General features: G+C 44.2%; 1 protein-coding gene across 2 annotated transcripts; it reads left to right on the top strand.

The window, feature by feature from the left end:
• Positions 1–2,679: 2,679 nt before the first annotated feature.
• On the top strand, positions 2,680–5,722 carry LOC119274226 (transcription factor bHLH168-like). Of its 2 annotated transcripts, none has more exons than XM_037554887.1 (3): positions 2,680–3,038; positions 4,404–4,796; positions 5,383–5,722. In XM_037554887.1, exons 1-3 carry the CDS (start codon positions 2,865–2,867, stop codon positions 5,446–5,448), a joined length of 633 nt encoding a protein of 210 aa, XP_037410784.1. In that variant the 5' UTR covers positions 2,680–2,864; the 3' UTR covers positions 5,449–5,722. The 2 variants fall into 2 exon arrangements, with proteins under 2 accessions (XP_037410784.1, XP_037410785.1); XM_037554888.1 differs by having other exon boundaries at positions 4,404–4,812.
• The last annotated feature ends 10,893 nt before the right edge of the window (positions 5,723–16,615 follow it).

Genomic DNA, 16,615 nt, shown 5'->3' with positions numbered 1-16,615 from the left:
AAAAACGGCCCAGTCGTGTTCCAGGGTCTATTTTTTGCCAGTTAGGCCCGAAACTGGCGCCGGCGGACCCAGGCCGCACCCGGCGCACTGGGGGCGCCTATGGGCGCCGGGGCAATCGTTTTTCGCGTGAAAGAATGGCGGCCCCGCCGAGTCAGCGACCCACGCGCCTCCTCGTCCTCACGTCGCCTCGGTTTTCCGTGGGAAATCAATGCCAAGGCTGCTGCCGGTCAGTCTTCCATTGATTTCTCACGGGCGGCGCGGTGAGGCGACACGCACCCTCCCGCCACGCGTACACGCGGCGACGCCCCCCGGCCGGTATATAAAGCAGCACCTCCCTCACCGGTGGACACACCCGCCCGCAGCCCCTCTCTCCCCGTGCACAGCCGCCGCCGACGAGCTCTCTTTCCTCTCCGTCCCCACAGCCACCACAGACGATGGGTGAAAGGTTCCCCGGCGACGACCAATGGCTTCGGCCGCCGCTCTCTGCACGAGTGGGAAGCCCATCTCCTACACGAAGCCAACTACTCGGCACCTCTCGACATGAGCGCGCCGGGGCGATGGAGGCCCAGCGTTGGCGGCGTCCCCCGGCCCCATGCCTGACGTCACGCGCCCCGACATCTTCCGCGCCGAGATCGAGCGTGCGCGGGCGTCTCTGTCGGAGGAGCAGCGAGCCCTCCCAGAGTACGACGCCGGCAACCACGGGGCGTGGGCGACGTACTTCGAACGCCGGCAGGTGGAGTGGCTGGCCTTCACCAACAACGCGTGGTTGGTGCGGGGGAGCAAAAAACAGCGACGGCCGCCGCCTGTGGTGGGGCGCCCCCGGCTGCACGCTCCACGCCGTCCTCGAGTACCTCGAGGGTGGCAACGATCCACCGCTGACGTACCCCGCCGCCCGTTCCCCTGCTGGAGTGGCGGCCAATGGATGTCGAGGAGGACCGGCTCCTCTTCCTACTCTTCCTGATCCTCCTCCCACTCCTCTGGGTCGCGAGCGCTCTTCAGCGTCAAGGCCGAGCCCGCGAAAATGCCGCTCGACTGGCGCACCCGCAGCGCCGGCATCATCATCAACGATGGCGGGCGTGCCTCCTCCTTGGCTCCACCCAGCCTCGTTAAGCTGAAGACAGAGCCGTGGCTCATCGCCGTGAAGACGGAGCCGGAAAGTGGGCGCAGGAAGATTGGGCGCGGCTGGAGATGGAGCGCCAGCGCCGCGCCCTGGAGGAGATCGCCGCACGCCGCCATGTGCGCGACGAAGGGGGCGTCATCGTGCTTGAAGACATCGACGACGACGCGCCTCCACCGGCCAACCCTGTCCGCCTAGGCGACCCCGGGCAAGGGTCCAGCAGCGTGAAGAAGGAGAAGGGCAACGACGACGACGACTACGTCGCGTCAGCGAGTTCTTCGGCCTGTAGTCGCGGCTCTTTGATTTTTAAGTAAATTTCATGTTTTCTATGTAAAAAAATGTAGAATGCCGAAGTTTATGCCCTGTTCGCCGAATCTTTGTCATGTTTGCCGAATCTTAGCCGATTTTCTTTTTAAAATAGTTTTAAAAAGGGTGTCTGGGGCGACCCTGGGGCGGCGGCGGCTGGGAACCCGATCGCCCCCAAGCCGATTTTTAGCGCCGCCCCAGGCGGCGATTTTTAGAGCCCCCAAGGGCCAACGGCTGGAGTTGCTCTTATGTCTCCATTCTTGCCCGAGAGCATCACATTCGGACTAGTCAAATCTGACACCCTGCGACAGCTGGGCATGCATGCAGGGGGACATTGGTGCACGGATATGGGTGAGAGGTAATGTTGCATGGTGGCCAACCCAGTGAAACTTCCACCCTGTGAGAGTTGGCGTCAGTTGTAGGATTCTGATGGGCTACTCTCCCCGATCCAAATTAATTGGCACTCACTTAGTACATATTTAGAGAGAAGCATTATATATTTAAAAGTGTTATTACGAGGTATATAAATACATCATTAATACTCCCTATATTTCTTATATAAGGCCACTATTAAGATTATAATTTGCAGCTCTACAAGGCCACTAACACCAATCGAGATAAAATTGGTGAGGTTTACCCCGTATTAGCAACCGAGGACATAATACCTCATGCATGCATGCTGGAGTGAGAAGGTTGGTTTGCATGCATCACATAATTCACATTAATCAACTAACTAGGAGTGAAAAAGTTGTATTGTTGTGCGTTCAAGAGAAAAATACACATTAATTAACACGTCAAGCGAGAAGAAAAGACTAGTTTGCAACATTGACTTAAGTGACCATTAATTACTACCTTGGTACCTGTAATATATGAGTCTGTGGCCTTGTATAAAAATATAGAGGGAGTACATCATTATTAACTATATTCATTTGGAGACATTATATTTGTGTATTTTTGGGCTTCCGGCTGGGCCCCATGCCCAGGCCTGTTTCATGGAGTTGCTCTTATATATACAGAGCCACCTTTTTTGGATAAAGGGTGTCAAAGTATCTCCACAAAAATAGAAAATAACAAATAATAATAAAAAATTAAAAATTGTGGATATGCTGGTGCTCCCTCTCGCATGCATGTGTACTCACCAGTGCAACCACATACGGAGTGCTTCGTATGTACATATTCTAATACTCTAGAGTGTTTGGTGTCCATATATGTCCTAGCATATTTTCCACATCCGGCCGGCCCTTATCCGTACTCGCACCACCCATACGAGCGCCTCCCATTTAAGCCACCTCCGCCACTCCCACTCCTCCTACCTCTGCTTGCTCCATGAAAAACAAAACACCCACTCTAGCTAGCTAGCAGCCTGGTTGCATTTCTACCTAGACCACCAGACCGGCCGGCTGCTAGCAGATCCGTGACTCCTTGTGCGTGGGAGTTCGAGATGGACGTGCAGGCCCATGAGGCGACTGGCCGGATGAGGGGCAGGGCGAGCGGCGGCACGACCACGACGAGGGTGGTGGAGAGGAAGGAGGCGGAGAGGGAGAGGAGGCAGCATATGAAGGCGCTCTGCGCCAAGCTCGCCTCCCTCATCCCAAAAGAACACTTCTCCAACCCTGTAAGACCCACAAACACTACTCCATATGTTTTTAATTTGTTTCCCTTTTTACTGAATAATGCGATACTTAGTTAGATGCCTCTCTCCATACCATACATGCTAATCGATCTGGCCCAGAAAAAGGAAGAAGATGAGCACGTTTAATTGTTTTGAATTCTTTTAGTGGCAACTGCATGCTAATTAGTCAACAGAGTATACTAGCATTTCATATTGTCACTAACTAATTCAGTATCCACCACTATAGAATAGTAGTACTCCCTCCGTAAACTAATATAAGAGCGTTTAGATCACTATTTTTAGTGATCTAAACGCTCTTATATTAGTTTACAGAGGGAGTACTAATTAAGTATAGTCCTTTCCATCACATGAAATATTGTAATCACTGGGCCGGAGCAATTGAGTTCTACGTACGGCCTCGGCCGGGCATTTAGTTTTGTTGGAATGTGTTGCTTTCCTCATAAACAGTGACGTAGGTACATGCAACCTATTAATTATTTTGTAAACCATACTTCCTTTTTTGTTGTCGATGAGATGGACAACTGAAATTAGTTATTGGTACAGTCGTGCTTATTTTGACCTCACGTCCAGGCGTACATATCTACGAGCATTGAAATACAGGTATCATTAAACCTCGCCTCTATTTCATATTTCTGGCATATTTTGGATACACAACCCCAAGTTCCATTTGAAAGGCCAAGCTAACCATAAATCGATGTAGTACATAACTAATATATTGCAAAAAATCCGAGAAGATTTCAAATTACCAAGAGTAGGCATATATGCCTCTGTTTGACATTACTATCAGGGTGACAAATGGAACTCAGGGATAAGCCGGACTGGATAGCTAGAAATAGGATAAAATATCGTCATGTACCAAGTACAACATCGATGCAGATAGTATGAAGTGAGATTTGTGAGAAACAGAAGAATTATCTCCTGGACTAAGATCCAACTAAGTACGAAACATTTTTGTTTTAGCTAACAATGTACAAAGGGTGAAAATACGACACAGTAAGTGAATCTCAACTGATAAGAAAGAATGCCTTGTAGGTATGTGAAGACATTTGGGTGGCACAAATAAATAATTAGCTTATCAAACTCTCTGTCAAGTAGAAACAAAAATTCTAAAGATAATCCACTGTTTGTTTTACAGGAGATGATTTGATAATATAATTTTCAAACTCAAAAGAATTATCATGTGTGGTTATGTGCATCAACGATGCATAGATCTGGGAAAATATAGCTCTTAAATTATAAAAAGACGATGACTTATCTTAATTAACAAAACATTAACATCCTTAGATATTTTTATAATTACTTCACATATTTTTTTATAACACTGTTGCGCCTTAAATGTGTATATAGGATACAATGACCCAGCTAGGCAGCCTAGATGAGTCTGCGTCATACATAAAGAAGCTCAAGGAGAGGGTCGATGAGTTGCATCATAGGAGGAGCTCAGCGAAAGAAATGGCTGCCGCAAGAGGGGATAGTGGTGCTTCAACGCCCACAACCACCCCTACCACGAGTGGCGGTGCGGGGTCACTAGAACGAGAGAAACATTGGGAGGCATGGGCACCGGTGCTGGAGGTGCGGCAACATGATGACACGAGCTTGGATGTGGTGCTGGTATGCAGCACAGAGAGGCCGATCATGCTCCACGAGGTGATCACCATCCTCGAGGAAGAAGGCGCCGAGGTCATCAATGCCAATCACTCCATTGCTGGCCACAAAATATTCTACACCATACACTCCCAGGTTCGTACATATATAGGTACAGCCTTTCACATCTACGCAAGAAAATACAACCTATGTTGTTAAAGATAAGGCACACATGAGTTCAAGTATTCATATTAACCATAAATTTCTAGTTTATGTGCCCATACTTATTGAAGGGGTTTACATTTTCTTCTAGTGTGCATATTAAACTGAATGAGCAGTAAAAGAAAGTATTGAAGTATATTATGGTCTATATATACAAGTGAAAGGCACAAAGGAAAATGAAAGTGATGCATGTACAATATGTGGAAAATGTGGAATCGATGATTTCTCTCTATGTAGAAAGTGAAAAAATTGGGGAAAGCTAGCCAAGATGTTTGAGAATGACATTAGATAAAACATGTGCTATATTTTTTTTTTATATCTTTCTCTTCTCTTCCTCCCTCTCCACCCGCTAGAACTTAAGTATTAGATTTAATCTACATCAACTGAAAAATGATTTTCATTGCATGATGAAGGACTTCTTTCCATCTAAATATTGAACTAATTTATTATCTACTTCTCCACGAAATTCACATGGGTCAATTAATTGCATCAATTAATTTCCTCTATTTATCTTGTGCAGGCCTTCAGCTCAAGAATTGGCATAGATGTTTCAAGTGTTTCTGAGCGACTGAGAGCATTGGTATGATAGTGTGTGTGTATATATATATATATATAAATATAGATGGTACATATGTCTAGTTATTAATTGCTACAAGAAGGGGATGGAAACATCCTTCATTAGCTATATAACATCTTCTCCATGTTGTTTCACAACATGATCATTGTACGGAAAAGGATGTTGATTGCTCTTTGATCTACCACCTGGTATAATTTACAGTAACCATGTCTGGTTGTCAAGGTTTGTTGCACGTTGCTGGAGTTTTTTTTTTAGAATAAGTCTATGTTCATGTATCGCTCAATATTCTGGCTATGTGATTGCATGTTGCAAGCCCAAAAATATCCCAAAGTTGCCCAAGTGTAATTTATTTTGTATTTGTGTGGTTTGCTTTATTTTTTTCTCCATTTAATTATGGCGCAACCAGGAGAAAAAGAGCGGTAAATACTATGAATCATACTAGTATATATGAATTTGTCGGCGAGCTGGTGCTTATGACCAGAAAAAATTCATTACTTAGGGGAATGAAGTTTGTTCTCTCAACATCCTGATTTTGATATTCGGATGTTGACAATTAAGTTAATTTGTTATTCTTTGGCAAAATTAAAGTTCAATAAAGCGGAAGAAAGATGTGGATATCATGTCAAGGTGTGTATGTTAGAAAGTTATGTTGATTAAAGTATCAAACGAAGGAGTGTACTATAGGGTAAGACTCAGCAAGTACTCTGTATGTCTTTCCAAATTAGAGAAAGAGATTGGCGAAATGAGAGGCTGATGTTATTGCATCCATGCATGTAATCGTGTTGAATACTATTACGTGATGGGTCTTGGTTTTGGGGCCATTAGATGCTTCACTTTCTTCCTCATTGTCAAGAGAGTGAATGATTGGGTGATCTTGCTATGGTGGGCCAAAAGATTACCAGGAAAGAACACACCCATTTCTTAATTATTTTAATTTAGGGAGCGAAAGTGATTGGTTGCTGGCTAATCACAATCTTTTGTTGAAAATTGGATCCACTTTTGTTGCTTAAAACCTACTCCTGCCATATGCATCAAGCTGTAGTTTTGTTTTGTTAAGTTTTATTTTTTAATTTATAATTTTTTATTGGATTATTCTTCTAGTATCTTCGGCACTAAATACCTTGCTACAACAAGTAGTTGTTTCATCAGAAAGAAAAATATGTTTATGCTATACTAATCCAACGAAGGATTTAACCTTGGGTACATCTAAACCCAACTTTTAAAAACTTCAGTATTTTAAATTTCAAAATTATGGAGAAATTATGCATTTACATGTTTGTACAAAATTTCCCAATAGTAACTTTCATAAATATTAATCACGTGTGGCCTGTGTGAAAATCATAAAAATGAGTTACCGTGTGAAGATTGAGATACACTATAAGTTATGAATTTTGTGTACTAGTAAAAGTATATATATATTTTATAATCTTCACACGTCACAAAAGACCATATCATTTTATGAATATTTTCACAGATAGTTTCTACAGAATAGCACTTTCCCGCTTTTCTTTAGCATCTGTAAGCCATCTAGATCGAACACTGTCTATATAACCGTAAAAGGATTTGGATGGAAACATGCATCTCTATTCCCGTAGATCTTAGGAGAAAAGTTGTACTGCAGTAGTAACGTTAATTTTTACTCAGTGCAGTACTCGATGGTTATCACAATAAAAAAGCATGAAAAACTTGGGACCTGCTTATTTTATCCACGCCGAAGATGGTGGACAGAGGAGTATAACCTAGCCAAAATGGCATGTCTATAACTCGATCCTTCTTCTCGCACGTGATTGTTAATACACCTTAAAAATAATCTTGTATCACTCGCGCCGTCTTCCCTCACATGAAAGCCATGAGACCAAATTAATTGCCACCAACAATACTTCCTCCGTCCCAAAATAAGTGATTCAACTTTGTACTAGATGCTCTATTTGCGTGATAATTGATAAATTAAATGACCCATTTTCTGAAGCCTGGGCCAAAAATCCTCTGCACCAAAAGTTTAACAAATCTAACACCGTTTGAGCAAACGGCGGCTCTCCGTTGTTGAACTCGGTTATATCATCAGAATGTGGCACTAACGTTTTTGCCAGTCTTGAGCCGTAATTTAGCAAGTGGTGCTCAGCACAAACGAAAATAGGTTACCTTTTTTTTACCGGTGATAGAAAAAGAGGGTCAAATGGTAGCTATTTTTTTTAATAATACACTTTTTCTATGAATTTTTAGAAATATTATGCTGGATACAAATTTTTTAAAACTAATACACCGGTCTAGTCAGCCCACAACAGGCCGACTGCGCCTAATCAGCCAACAGCAGGCCGATTAGTATCTCAACCGTAGGCAGGGGGTCCAGTCGGTTTATGGTAAGGCGATTGGGACTAATCGGCCCTCCGTAAGCCGATAGGCTAGCTAGCTGGCAATACCGAATACATACGGTTTAGAGCTAGCCGGTTTAGACATGACACCATTAGCTGGCAATACCGATCAATCAACTAGCTAGCGTCAAGATCGATACAGCAGGCTTCGGTAGCTAGCTTGTTACGTACGTGTGTGTTGTCTCCTGGAAGATTCGATCAAGCGTGGCTTGTGTATTCGCACGTCTTGCCGGAAAACAATTCCCAGGTCGTAGTACTTAGCCAGTGTACCTGTGTACGCACGTACGCATTCGGTCGACCGACGAAAAGTAGTCGCGAGGAGCGATCGGGCCTAGTCAACAACGACATCAGGCCACGCACGGGTAGCCGCGCTCAGGCACTCTCCCTGTCGCCGCATGCACCATACGGTATTGCCAGCTAGCTAGCCTCACAAGCCACGCTAACCAGCACAGGACTCGAACCCACGTAAGATTGCATTGGCCATGCACCTATCGGCTTACGGAAGGCCGATTAGTTCCAATCAGCTTACCATTAAGCCAAACGTGTGGATTCATTTGTCCTGGTTCGTGTGGAACCATTTGTCCTGGTTCGTGTGGGCCCACGCTAACCAGCTTACCATTGGCCATGCACCTATCGAACCCAGGGGGCGGCCGGGGCCTCGTGGGCATTGGTCCCGGTTCGTGTGGAACCATTTGGTCTGGTTCAAGCCACGAATTGCTACTAATCGGCCTGCTGTTGGCTGATTAGGCCCAGTTGGCCTGCCGTGGGCTGACTAGGCCCACGGTGTATTATTTAAAAAAAATTTATATCCAATGTAATATTTCTGAAAATTCATAAAAGAAGTGTATTATTTTAAAAAAAATTAGCCAAATGGTAGGACATACGTACTGTATGCCTAATGCTCTGCACAACTGCCTTGTCTGCATTGTAGGGTCCCTGGTTTGCTTCACGGGCTGCTGGGACGACGTGAGGTTTGATCTAAGCGATGGGCAAATGGCTACGTGGTGGTCTCCACACTCCCTGCCCTACACCAGCTGCTCTACTTATCTGAGGAAGGTGACGAGCAGAAGATGATCAACTGTACGAACACATGTGTTGCACTGCATCAGCGTGCTCTCTGTGGTAGCATGCATGCATGCCCTCTGCTTCTCTGATCGATGGGGCAGCCCTGCTTGCCTGGCTCCGTGAGTCCACGCAGCTGTTCATCACTGCCCAACACACACGCACGCACGTTAATATTTCAGAACGGAGGGAGTACGAGAAACATGTGTTTTCATATCAATATGAACTAATCAATTGCATACATGGAACTTGAAGGCTTACCTTTGCATAAAGGTGACTAAAAAGTGCTCAAGTGACATTTTCAGACTTGACTCAGCGTGTTTATATTCACCAAGGAAATAAGGACTTGACTAATTCAGCGCGTGTGTGGATGGAGCTGTACCAATGGCGGCTTTCACATCCACATGAATTACACCTGAAATTCAAGCGAAAAAAATAAAGATGCCTAAACAGGCAAGGCCGCGTAGGGCATGGCTGCTAGCTGGCGTTTTTTCTTCTTCTTCTGGTTGTACTATATATTTTGTTAAGAAAAGCTTAAGTTCCTATTTTTTACTTTATATTTTTTAACACAGTACAATCGAAGTTGCTACGTACATGAGCATACACTCACCCTTATGAATGCACGCACGCACATCCTACCACTATTAGTACATCCAAGAGATTGAGCCGGCATAGCATTTTGAGATTAACAAAGCCACCACAAGCGCTTCGTAGTCGACGGGAACGTCTCCTTTCATTGAACAAACATTGGCGAAAATCTTGAAATAAATTCAGGAAAATGTGAGCACCAATGTCAAGTCTATGATTTAAACCCTGATGGGCTGGAAATACCACTGTCCTCCTGACCATACAACCAGAATTTGGTTCGCTTTCTTTACTTTATGTTGGGGTAGTTTATGTTCTGTTAACAAACAACAAAAAATATTAAATCATACACTTTTGTGCTTGGATATTATTTTATGAGAAAAGTATATTTTTTGTCCCGGCTCTCAGTTTATTACTGGTTTTGGTGCTGACTCACCCCGGTTTTGACCAGTGCTTACTCAAATTCACGTAATTTTTTCAAACCCGTGATCTTTTTTAAAATCCACATAATTTTCTAAATCTTATTTTTAAGTTCCCTTACTTTTTTCAGTATGTGAACTTTTTGAAATTCACATACTTTTTCCATATCCGTGTACTTTTTTCAAGTTGGTATTTTTATAAACTAGCATACTTTATTCAAATCGAGCTTGTTTCAAATCCACATAATTTTTTCAACCCCAAATTTTGTTTTGAAAAAATGACTCAAATTTAAAAAAGAGAGAAATTATGCAAACTAGGAAAAATACTTGGAATAAAAAAACTATGCGGATTTGAAAAAAAATATGAGAGTAAAAAAGTTTACATATTTGAAAAAAGACGAGAACTGGAAAAATGTACGCAAATTTTTAAAAAGTTGACAGATTTGAAAAAAAAAACTATGCGAATTTGAGTCAGTAAAGCTCAAAATGGCGTGAGTTAGCACTAAAACTTAGACGAGGGACGAGCGTTGTCCGGTTTCAGTAGTTGAGGGTGCAAGTTGTCTGGTGTTGAAGTTGACAGACTAAATATAGATTTCGTAAAGATTTGAGGGATGAAATGTGTACATTCCCTTATTTTATTATATATTTATTTTTGTTAGAGGGAAATTATATAAATAAGCTTAGCCGAAAATTCCATATTTTTTCTTGATTTAACTGCCTGTCGTACGTTATATCGCCCGCTGACTAATATTTGATTTGCCAAAATCAGATCAATATGGACCGTGACCCAATATTTCAAACCTTGGCGAGAATTGACAAAATTCACCATTTTCAAAATTTCAGCAAATAATTCACCATCTTTCAAAATTTAACCCAATCTAATCCGTCTACTTAATACCAGCACCCCCCGTGCTAAATTTTGCTAAATCGGTGTCGTGTATCTTTGTGGCGGAAAGAAGGGTAAGTGTTTTTGCGATCAAAATGAAGTTTGCAGTGCAAGAGGATAAGAAAATATCTTTTTACCAGTGATGAAAATGGGTCAAATGATTGGACAATGCTCTGCAAAACTGTCTCCATGGTAGTAGGGGTCCCTGAGGTTTGTCTCGGGAACTTGAAAGCGATGTGGTGATGGGTAGTGTTTGCCAAAACCCGAGGTTGTGGTCTCCACTACTTGCCGTGCACCAATATTTGCCCACTCCTTACCAATTCATGCATGTCCTCTGCTTGTGACTTGTGAGTGACAAGTGGGCAACTGATTCCGATTGTGAATGTGATTAAGAAGGGTCATGAGTGACATTTTCAGACTTGACCCAGCGTGTATCAGCAGCAAGGAGACTTGACTAACAATTCAGCGCTCCTGTGGAGCCGTACCTATGGCGGCTGCCAGCATATCTACAAGATTTTCAAACCAAGCAAAGCCTTTTCCGCTTAATGGTGGAAATTTTGTAATCACGGTACATGATTGGAATTGATACTATACATACTGTATCGAATGCATATGATTTTTGTGCCCTACTCACCTGTGTCTTTTCTTTTCCGTCTTTTGGCAAAGTTAGAACGTGATTGTAGGAGTATCACCTATTTGTTTCATAAACTAGATGATAGCCCGCACGTTGTTGCAGGAATATTTTGCAATATAGTTCGGTGTGATTCGTTGTACAAAACAAGAATATTTGAATTAATAGTATAAAAAGCTAAAACTAAAAATACATATAATTTATTATGTTTGATTATTATATAGTTATAAAAGGGTGATTAAATATATATCACATAATAGAATGAAAATGCTCATGTATGTTTAATGTTGAGATGGGCCTTTTTTCCATGCATGTCATGATGAAGTGGCATGCATGCATGTTCAGACATATGGTAGTGGGAATGGGCCTTTTCTCATGCATGTTGTGCGACGATGTGGCATGCTTGCATGTTGAGAGAAATAGTTAGTGGGGGCTAGCTATTTAGATGTAGAAGATATATGTTGTCCAAGAAAGCACTCAGTTAAACAAGTGTAACTTTTTTTTAGAAAAAAAACTGGAGTAACTTTGGCTGCTAAAATATAAAAAAACTATTTACATTGATAAGGTGAAATATTTGTTAGATTTTTTAAAATGAAAAAAAACTTCCGTAACATTTATGTTTGTGTATATTTACTAATATATACGCATACGAGCTAAAGGTGTATGTTGGATACATTTTAATCTCCGAGACGACACATATTTACAACCAGAGAGGGCGTAAAACAAACAATTGCTATGTATCTCCTACTCCACAAGCGAGCTGCATTTCTTTCCAATCTTGAATCGGCGGCACAATGATAAGAGGCCATGGAGTCGAGTAAACGTAAAAGAGATAGAAGTTACACATGCCAAGGCAAGACTACCCAGTACCATGTATGTGGACCAAGTATATGTGGACCATGGATGAGGACGCGGTACATTCACTGCACAATTGTCTTCATGCACCTTCCGTTGCTGCAAAACCTCAATTATTGATACACATATATGCGTATGTATATGTATATGCAGCCAACAAGCAACAGCAGGCAGGCTAGGCTAGGACCCAAATGGCTACCACAGGACCACACTAAGATAGCTCACAAACTTACTCAATTCGATTGAGCATGGCCCTTATTATTATGTGCATTGGTAGCTAGCGCTGTTGATGGATAGTATTGCTTTGGCTTTTGTGTTAGCTGCATACTGATCTGGACTGCACGCATGTGCATATCTGTCGGCCCTGCTCCTGTCTGGATTTAGTGACAGAGATACTCCTCGCTATCGCCGGTAGGATATCTATCCGGCCTGGAATGTGACATCCAGCAGCTAGCGAGCTTCCACAAAAAATTGATCCAGTTTTTCGTGCTTCCTTCCTGGCCATGCATCCATCAGATATTTTCAATGCACGAGGCAGAAAAAACCATTCATTTATTGTACATTTTCATATACACAAAGTGAACACGACAATATATATACTCCCGGGTACTCTTAAGTCTGAAAACCCTTGCTATCAAATTAAAAAAGAAACATTCCAAGAAAATAAAGTAAAATAATGACACAGATACAGTAGGTGCCAATTATATATGCCGCGAAAAATTATATACAAAATTTAAACACAAATCATGAATCGAACAAAAAGCTAACGATGAACAGTAACCACTTCAGATTGGGTTTCTCGAGCTATATATTTTAGTTTTCTTGGATGGAAGCTTATGTGCATTAATTCGGGCAGCGACTATCTTTTCTTACTAAAAGATATTTTTCGTGCATGTAGCAAGTCAAGAACCATTCATTGCGCATTTTCTTGTGCCAAAATTGTTTGTGTAGGTGGACCTCTAGAAATGTTCATTGCATAAAATGTAGTGAAACTAAAGATTTAAATCTTATCTCACAGCCTCAGAAAAGATTAGATTTACATGGATGTGAACGCCAGATTGACCTAAGAAGAAAAAAACAGAGCAAAACTGTTATTGAATCTACCGCGGGATACATGTATACACACGCAAACTTATGCCTCACAAAGTTGTGGCCGTTGGTGGCCGCCAAGCGCTAATCCCGGTCTGGAGTCCGTGGTTGGTTGTGATGTGTCAAGTAGATCGAATCCCCTCAGCAAGGTGTGTGCGAGGGGCTGAGACTAGCCACAGTGGGAGTACAGTAACATCGAGTCCAACTCAGCAAAATTGCTTATGTGGCAATGAGTTAATGAGGAGAGAGATAGTTATATTAACTTAGCTAGTTACTGTAACATCATATGTCCCAATGCAATATGAGTCTATAACCTAATAAATGAAGCTTTGCATGTTACCACACTTATGTTACTACCCACTATGAATATAGTAATATAGTCTAGGGATATGTGTATGTTACTAGTGTATGTTACTCACCATTGTGGCTAGTCTGGGCGAAAGCTTGGCGCCCGGAGCTAGCAGGTGTCGCATCCCTCTTGGGATAAAAACATGTGTCCGCTCCGGTAGACGCGGTATTGGTGGCGCTTTGTGTCGTGACCCTCTTGCTGGAATCGAGTGCGGGTGTCTCTAGGACAGGGTCATGTGTTCGAGATGGTTTCAAGTTTTAATTCGCAGCGCATCTGTTCGGTCAGCTAATGGTCTTCTTTGCATGCATCTATCTTCTAGAAGAGGCCACATCTTCCCTTTGGCCTCCTTTCATCTAGATCGAGAGGGCAGTGGGTCACCTTAGGCGGTGGTTTGATGGTGATGGCACGACAAAGTCCGGTAGTTTCTTCCATGGGGAACGTGTTCGCATGTCGTCCTCGGGATTGGTTGTGTCTCGCCGAGTCACAGTAGTCCGGGTTCTCCCGTGCATTTTCGCGGCTGCTTAATGAAGGCGTCTAGTGATGCACTCTGTGTTGAAATATATTACCCGCTTTTTTTCGTCGGTTCGGGCTTTTGGTTGAGTTGGCTAGCGCACGAATCAGTACTCTGGTGTTTGTTATAGTGTGCTCGGGTTGTTTTGTCGTGCTTTTCTTTGACTAGCTCATATGAGGATTTACAGTGCCTTCTAAAGATGGAACAAACAAGAACACGGACTCCTGTCACGGATCGAAACAGTCATGCATGCATACCCAGCTAAACGTTTGAGCACAACACTTGGTGCATGCGTCACTCCTGCTTGCGTCACCGGCTTGCTGGGATCCATATATCGAGGAGGAGTCTGGTAGCTGCGGCCGGCAGTGTATTTGTGTCGTTTTTCTTCAACGGATGGATGAGCGACCAAGACCAATTTGTCGCACTATCCTACACTTAGTGCAGACCTACGTCAGCTTTGCTCGCGTCACCAGCGCCTACGTACGCATGTTGCTCTGCTTCTAGCCACGAAAATACTCTGTTCACCTATAATCCCAAAGTTCTATTGGCATGCCGTCTACTGCAAACTCTTCATTTCCAAACAAAGAAACAAACAAAAAGGATTGCATCGAGGACGCGCACTCTCCATGATATTCACTCCGTTTTATTTACTCTGTATATTAGCTTTGACCTTACATCAAATTTTGTAAACTTGGACCAAGTTTACCAATAACAATCTAAACTTGGAGCAAATGATTTGCAGCAGGGACACATACTCTAACCGATGGCGGTCTGTCCATCCTTCAGTGTGCCAATATGCTGCAGTTGCAACAAAGAAAGAAAATAAAGGATTGGCTTAATTTAAATCAAACCCGCAAAATAAATCGAGCATACTGGTAAGAATGTCAAACAAACATAGTTAAACATTACAAATATAGCAATTGTATTTGTGGTGTGCAACTAGTGTCAGATCAATATGCAGCAATAGAGTACAAAGATAAATCAATTGAAATCTTTAAAATGCTAGTCGATTGGCAAGAATAAAAATTGATGCCGCTTCATCGGAAGCGAATCTGTTCAAATAACAAAAAATAAAAAAAAATTAAGCAGGCAGACCTTGAGAAGCCTACCTAATAATAAACTAGATGTGTTTTCTTTGGGTGTGTTTGCTCCAAGGACATTTTTTTAGAAAAGGAGGAAAATACCCCCGGTCTCTGCATCTGGACAATGCATACATCCATCTTATTAATTATTGACACAAGACCTTGCATAGTCATACAACAGTAAGACTAAAGCCATCGTCTAAGCAACATCTATCGCTACTCCTATCGAGTTGATGAAGGGGCGCTGATAGTCTGGGCCTGATACCAAACAAACCTCGCAGCCAAACCTAACATCTAAGACCTGATGTCCCAGCCTGGACGCCTGCCGGGTATGGGCACCCACCAGTCCGGCGTGCTCCTCAACCAGGACGCCTGCCGGGTATGAGGCCGCCGCAGCCGCCTGCCATCAATCCATCTTCAGAGTTGTATTGTCGCATCTATCTTGCTCGGTCTAACTGCCGCCGACGCCAGACAGCGTCACCCTCCTGCACGATTCCATCTCCGTGCATCGGGCGCCGAGTCTCCACTGTGCCACGCCGCCGAGATCCACCGTCATCAATGGGCAGGATGAAACACCGCTCCTCCTCTTGTCCCCTCCAACCAGCGCTTGCTCCAAAAGGATGCCCCTAGGAGGAAGAACAACACCGAAGGCGCCGTCATCGTTCGATCCGGTAGACCCAGATCTAGAGTTTCCCCCGGAACTTCCTGATCAGGTTGACGTGACCTGCAACAATGATGCCTCGAGAAAGGAACGACGTCCGAGACGCCACCATCGTCCACCAAGACCGCAGTCAGGCGCGATTTCATCGGAAGTCACGTCGTCCCGATCTCGCGACTGACTGGAACCGAGCGGAACCTCGCCACGAAGACGTACGTCGCCGTCGGTACTCCGGCGGAGATCCGGCATCTCCTCGCCGGCCCCTCCGCGCGCCGCCGGTCGGCAAAAGGCCTCCCCGCAGCGGATCCGATCGGGGCGTTGGATCCGCAGTCACCGCCGTCACCATCTCCGACCAGAACAGCCCATCCCGCCGGATGGGGCGCTGCCACCACCGCCGTCCATCTCAGGGCCGCCGCTCCGCCGGCTATGGTGCTTCAGCCACCGCCGGACGGCCTGGGGGCGCCGCCCCAGCCGCCGCCTTCGGGTCGCACGAGAGGAGCCGCCTGCCGCCTCAGATGAGATCCACATCATCCACCCGCGACCACCGGGCAGACCCAACGTAGCCACCACCTCGCGACACACAGGCCGCCACCGCCGCGCCGCCCAAGACGCCGCCGGGAGACCCGCCAGCCGCGCCGCCGAAGCCCACATACGTCCGGCGCTCCTGTACCGATCCA

The sequence above is a fragment of the Triticum dicoccoides genome, chromosome 3B (assembly GCF_002162155.2).
Source record: "Triticum dicoccoides isolate Atlit2015 ecotype Zavitan chromosome 3B, WEW_v2.0, whole genome shotgun sequence".
NCBI lineage: Eukaryota > Viridiplantae > Streptophyta > Magnoliopsida > Poales > Poaceae > Triticum > Triticum dicoccoides.
This window is presented reverse-complemented; position numbering and strand designations above follow the sequence as displayed.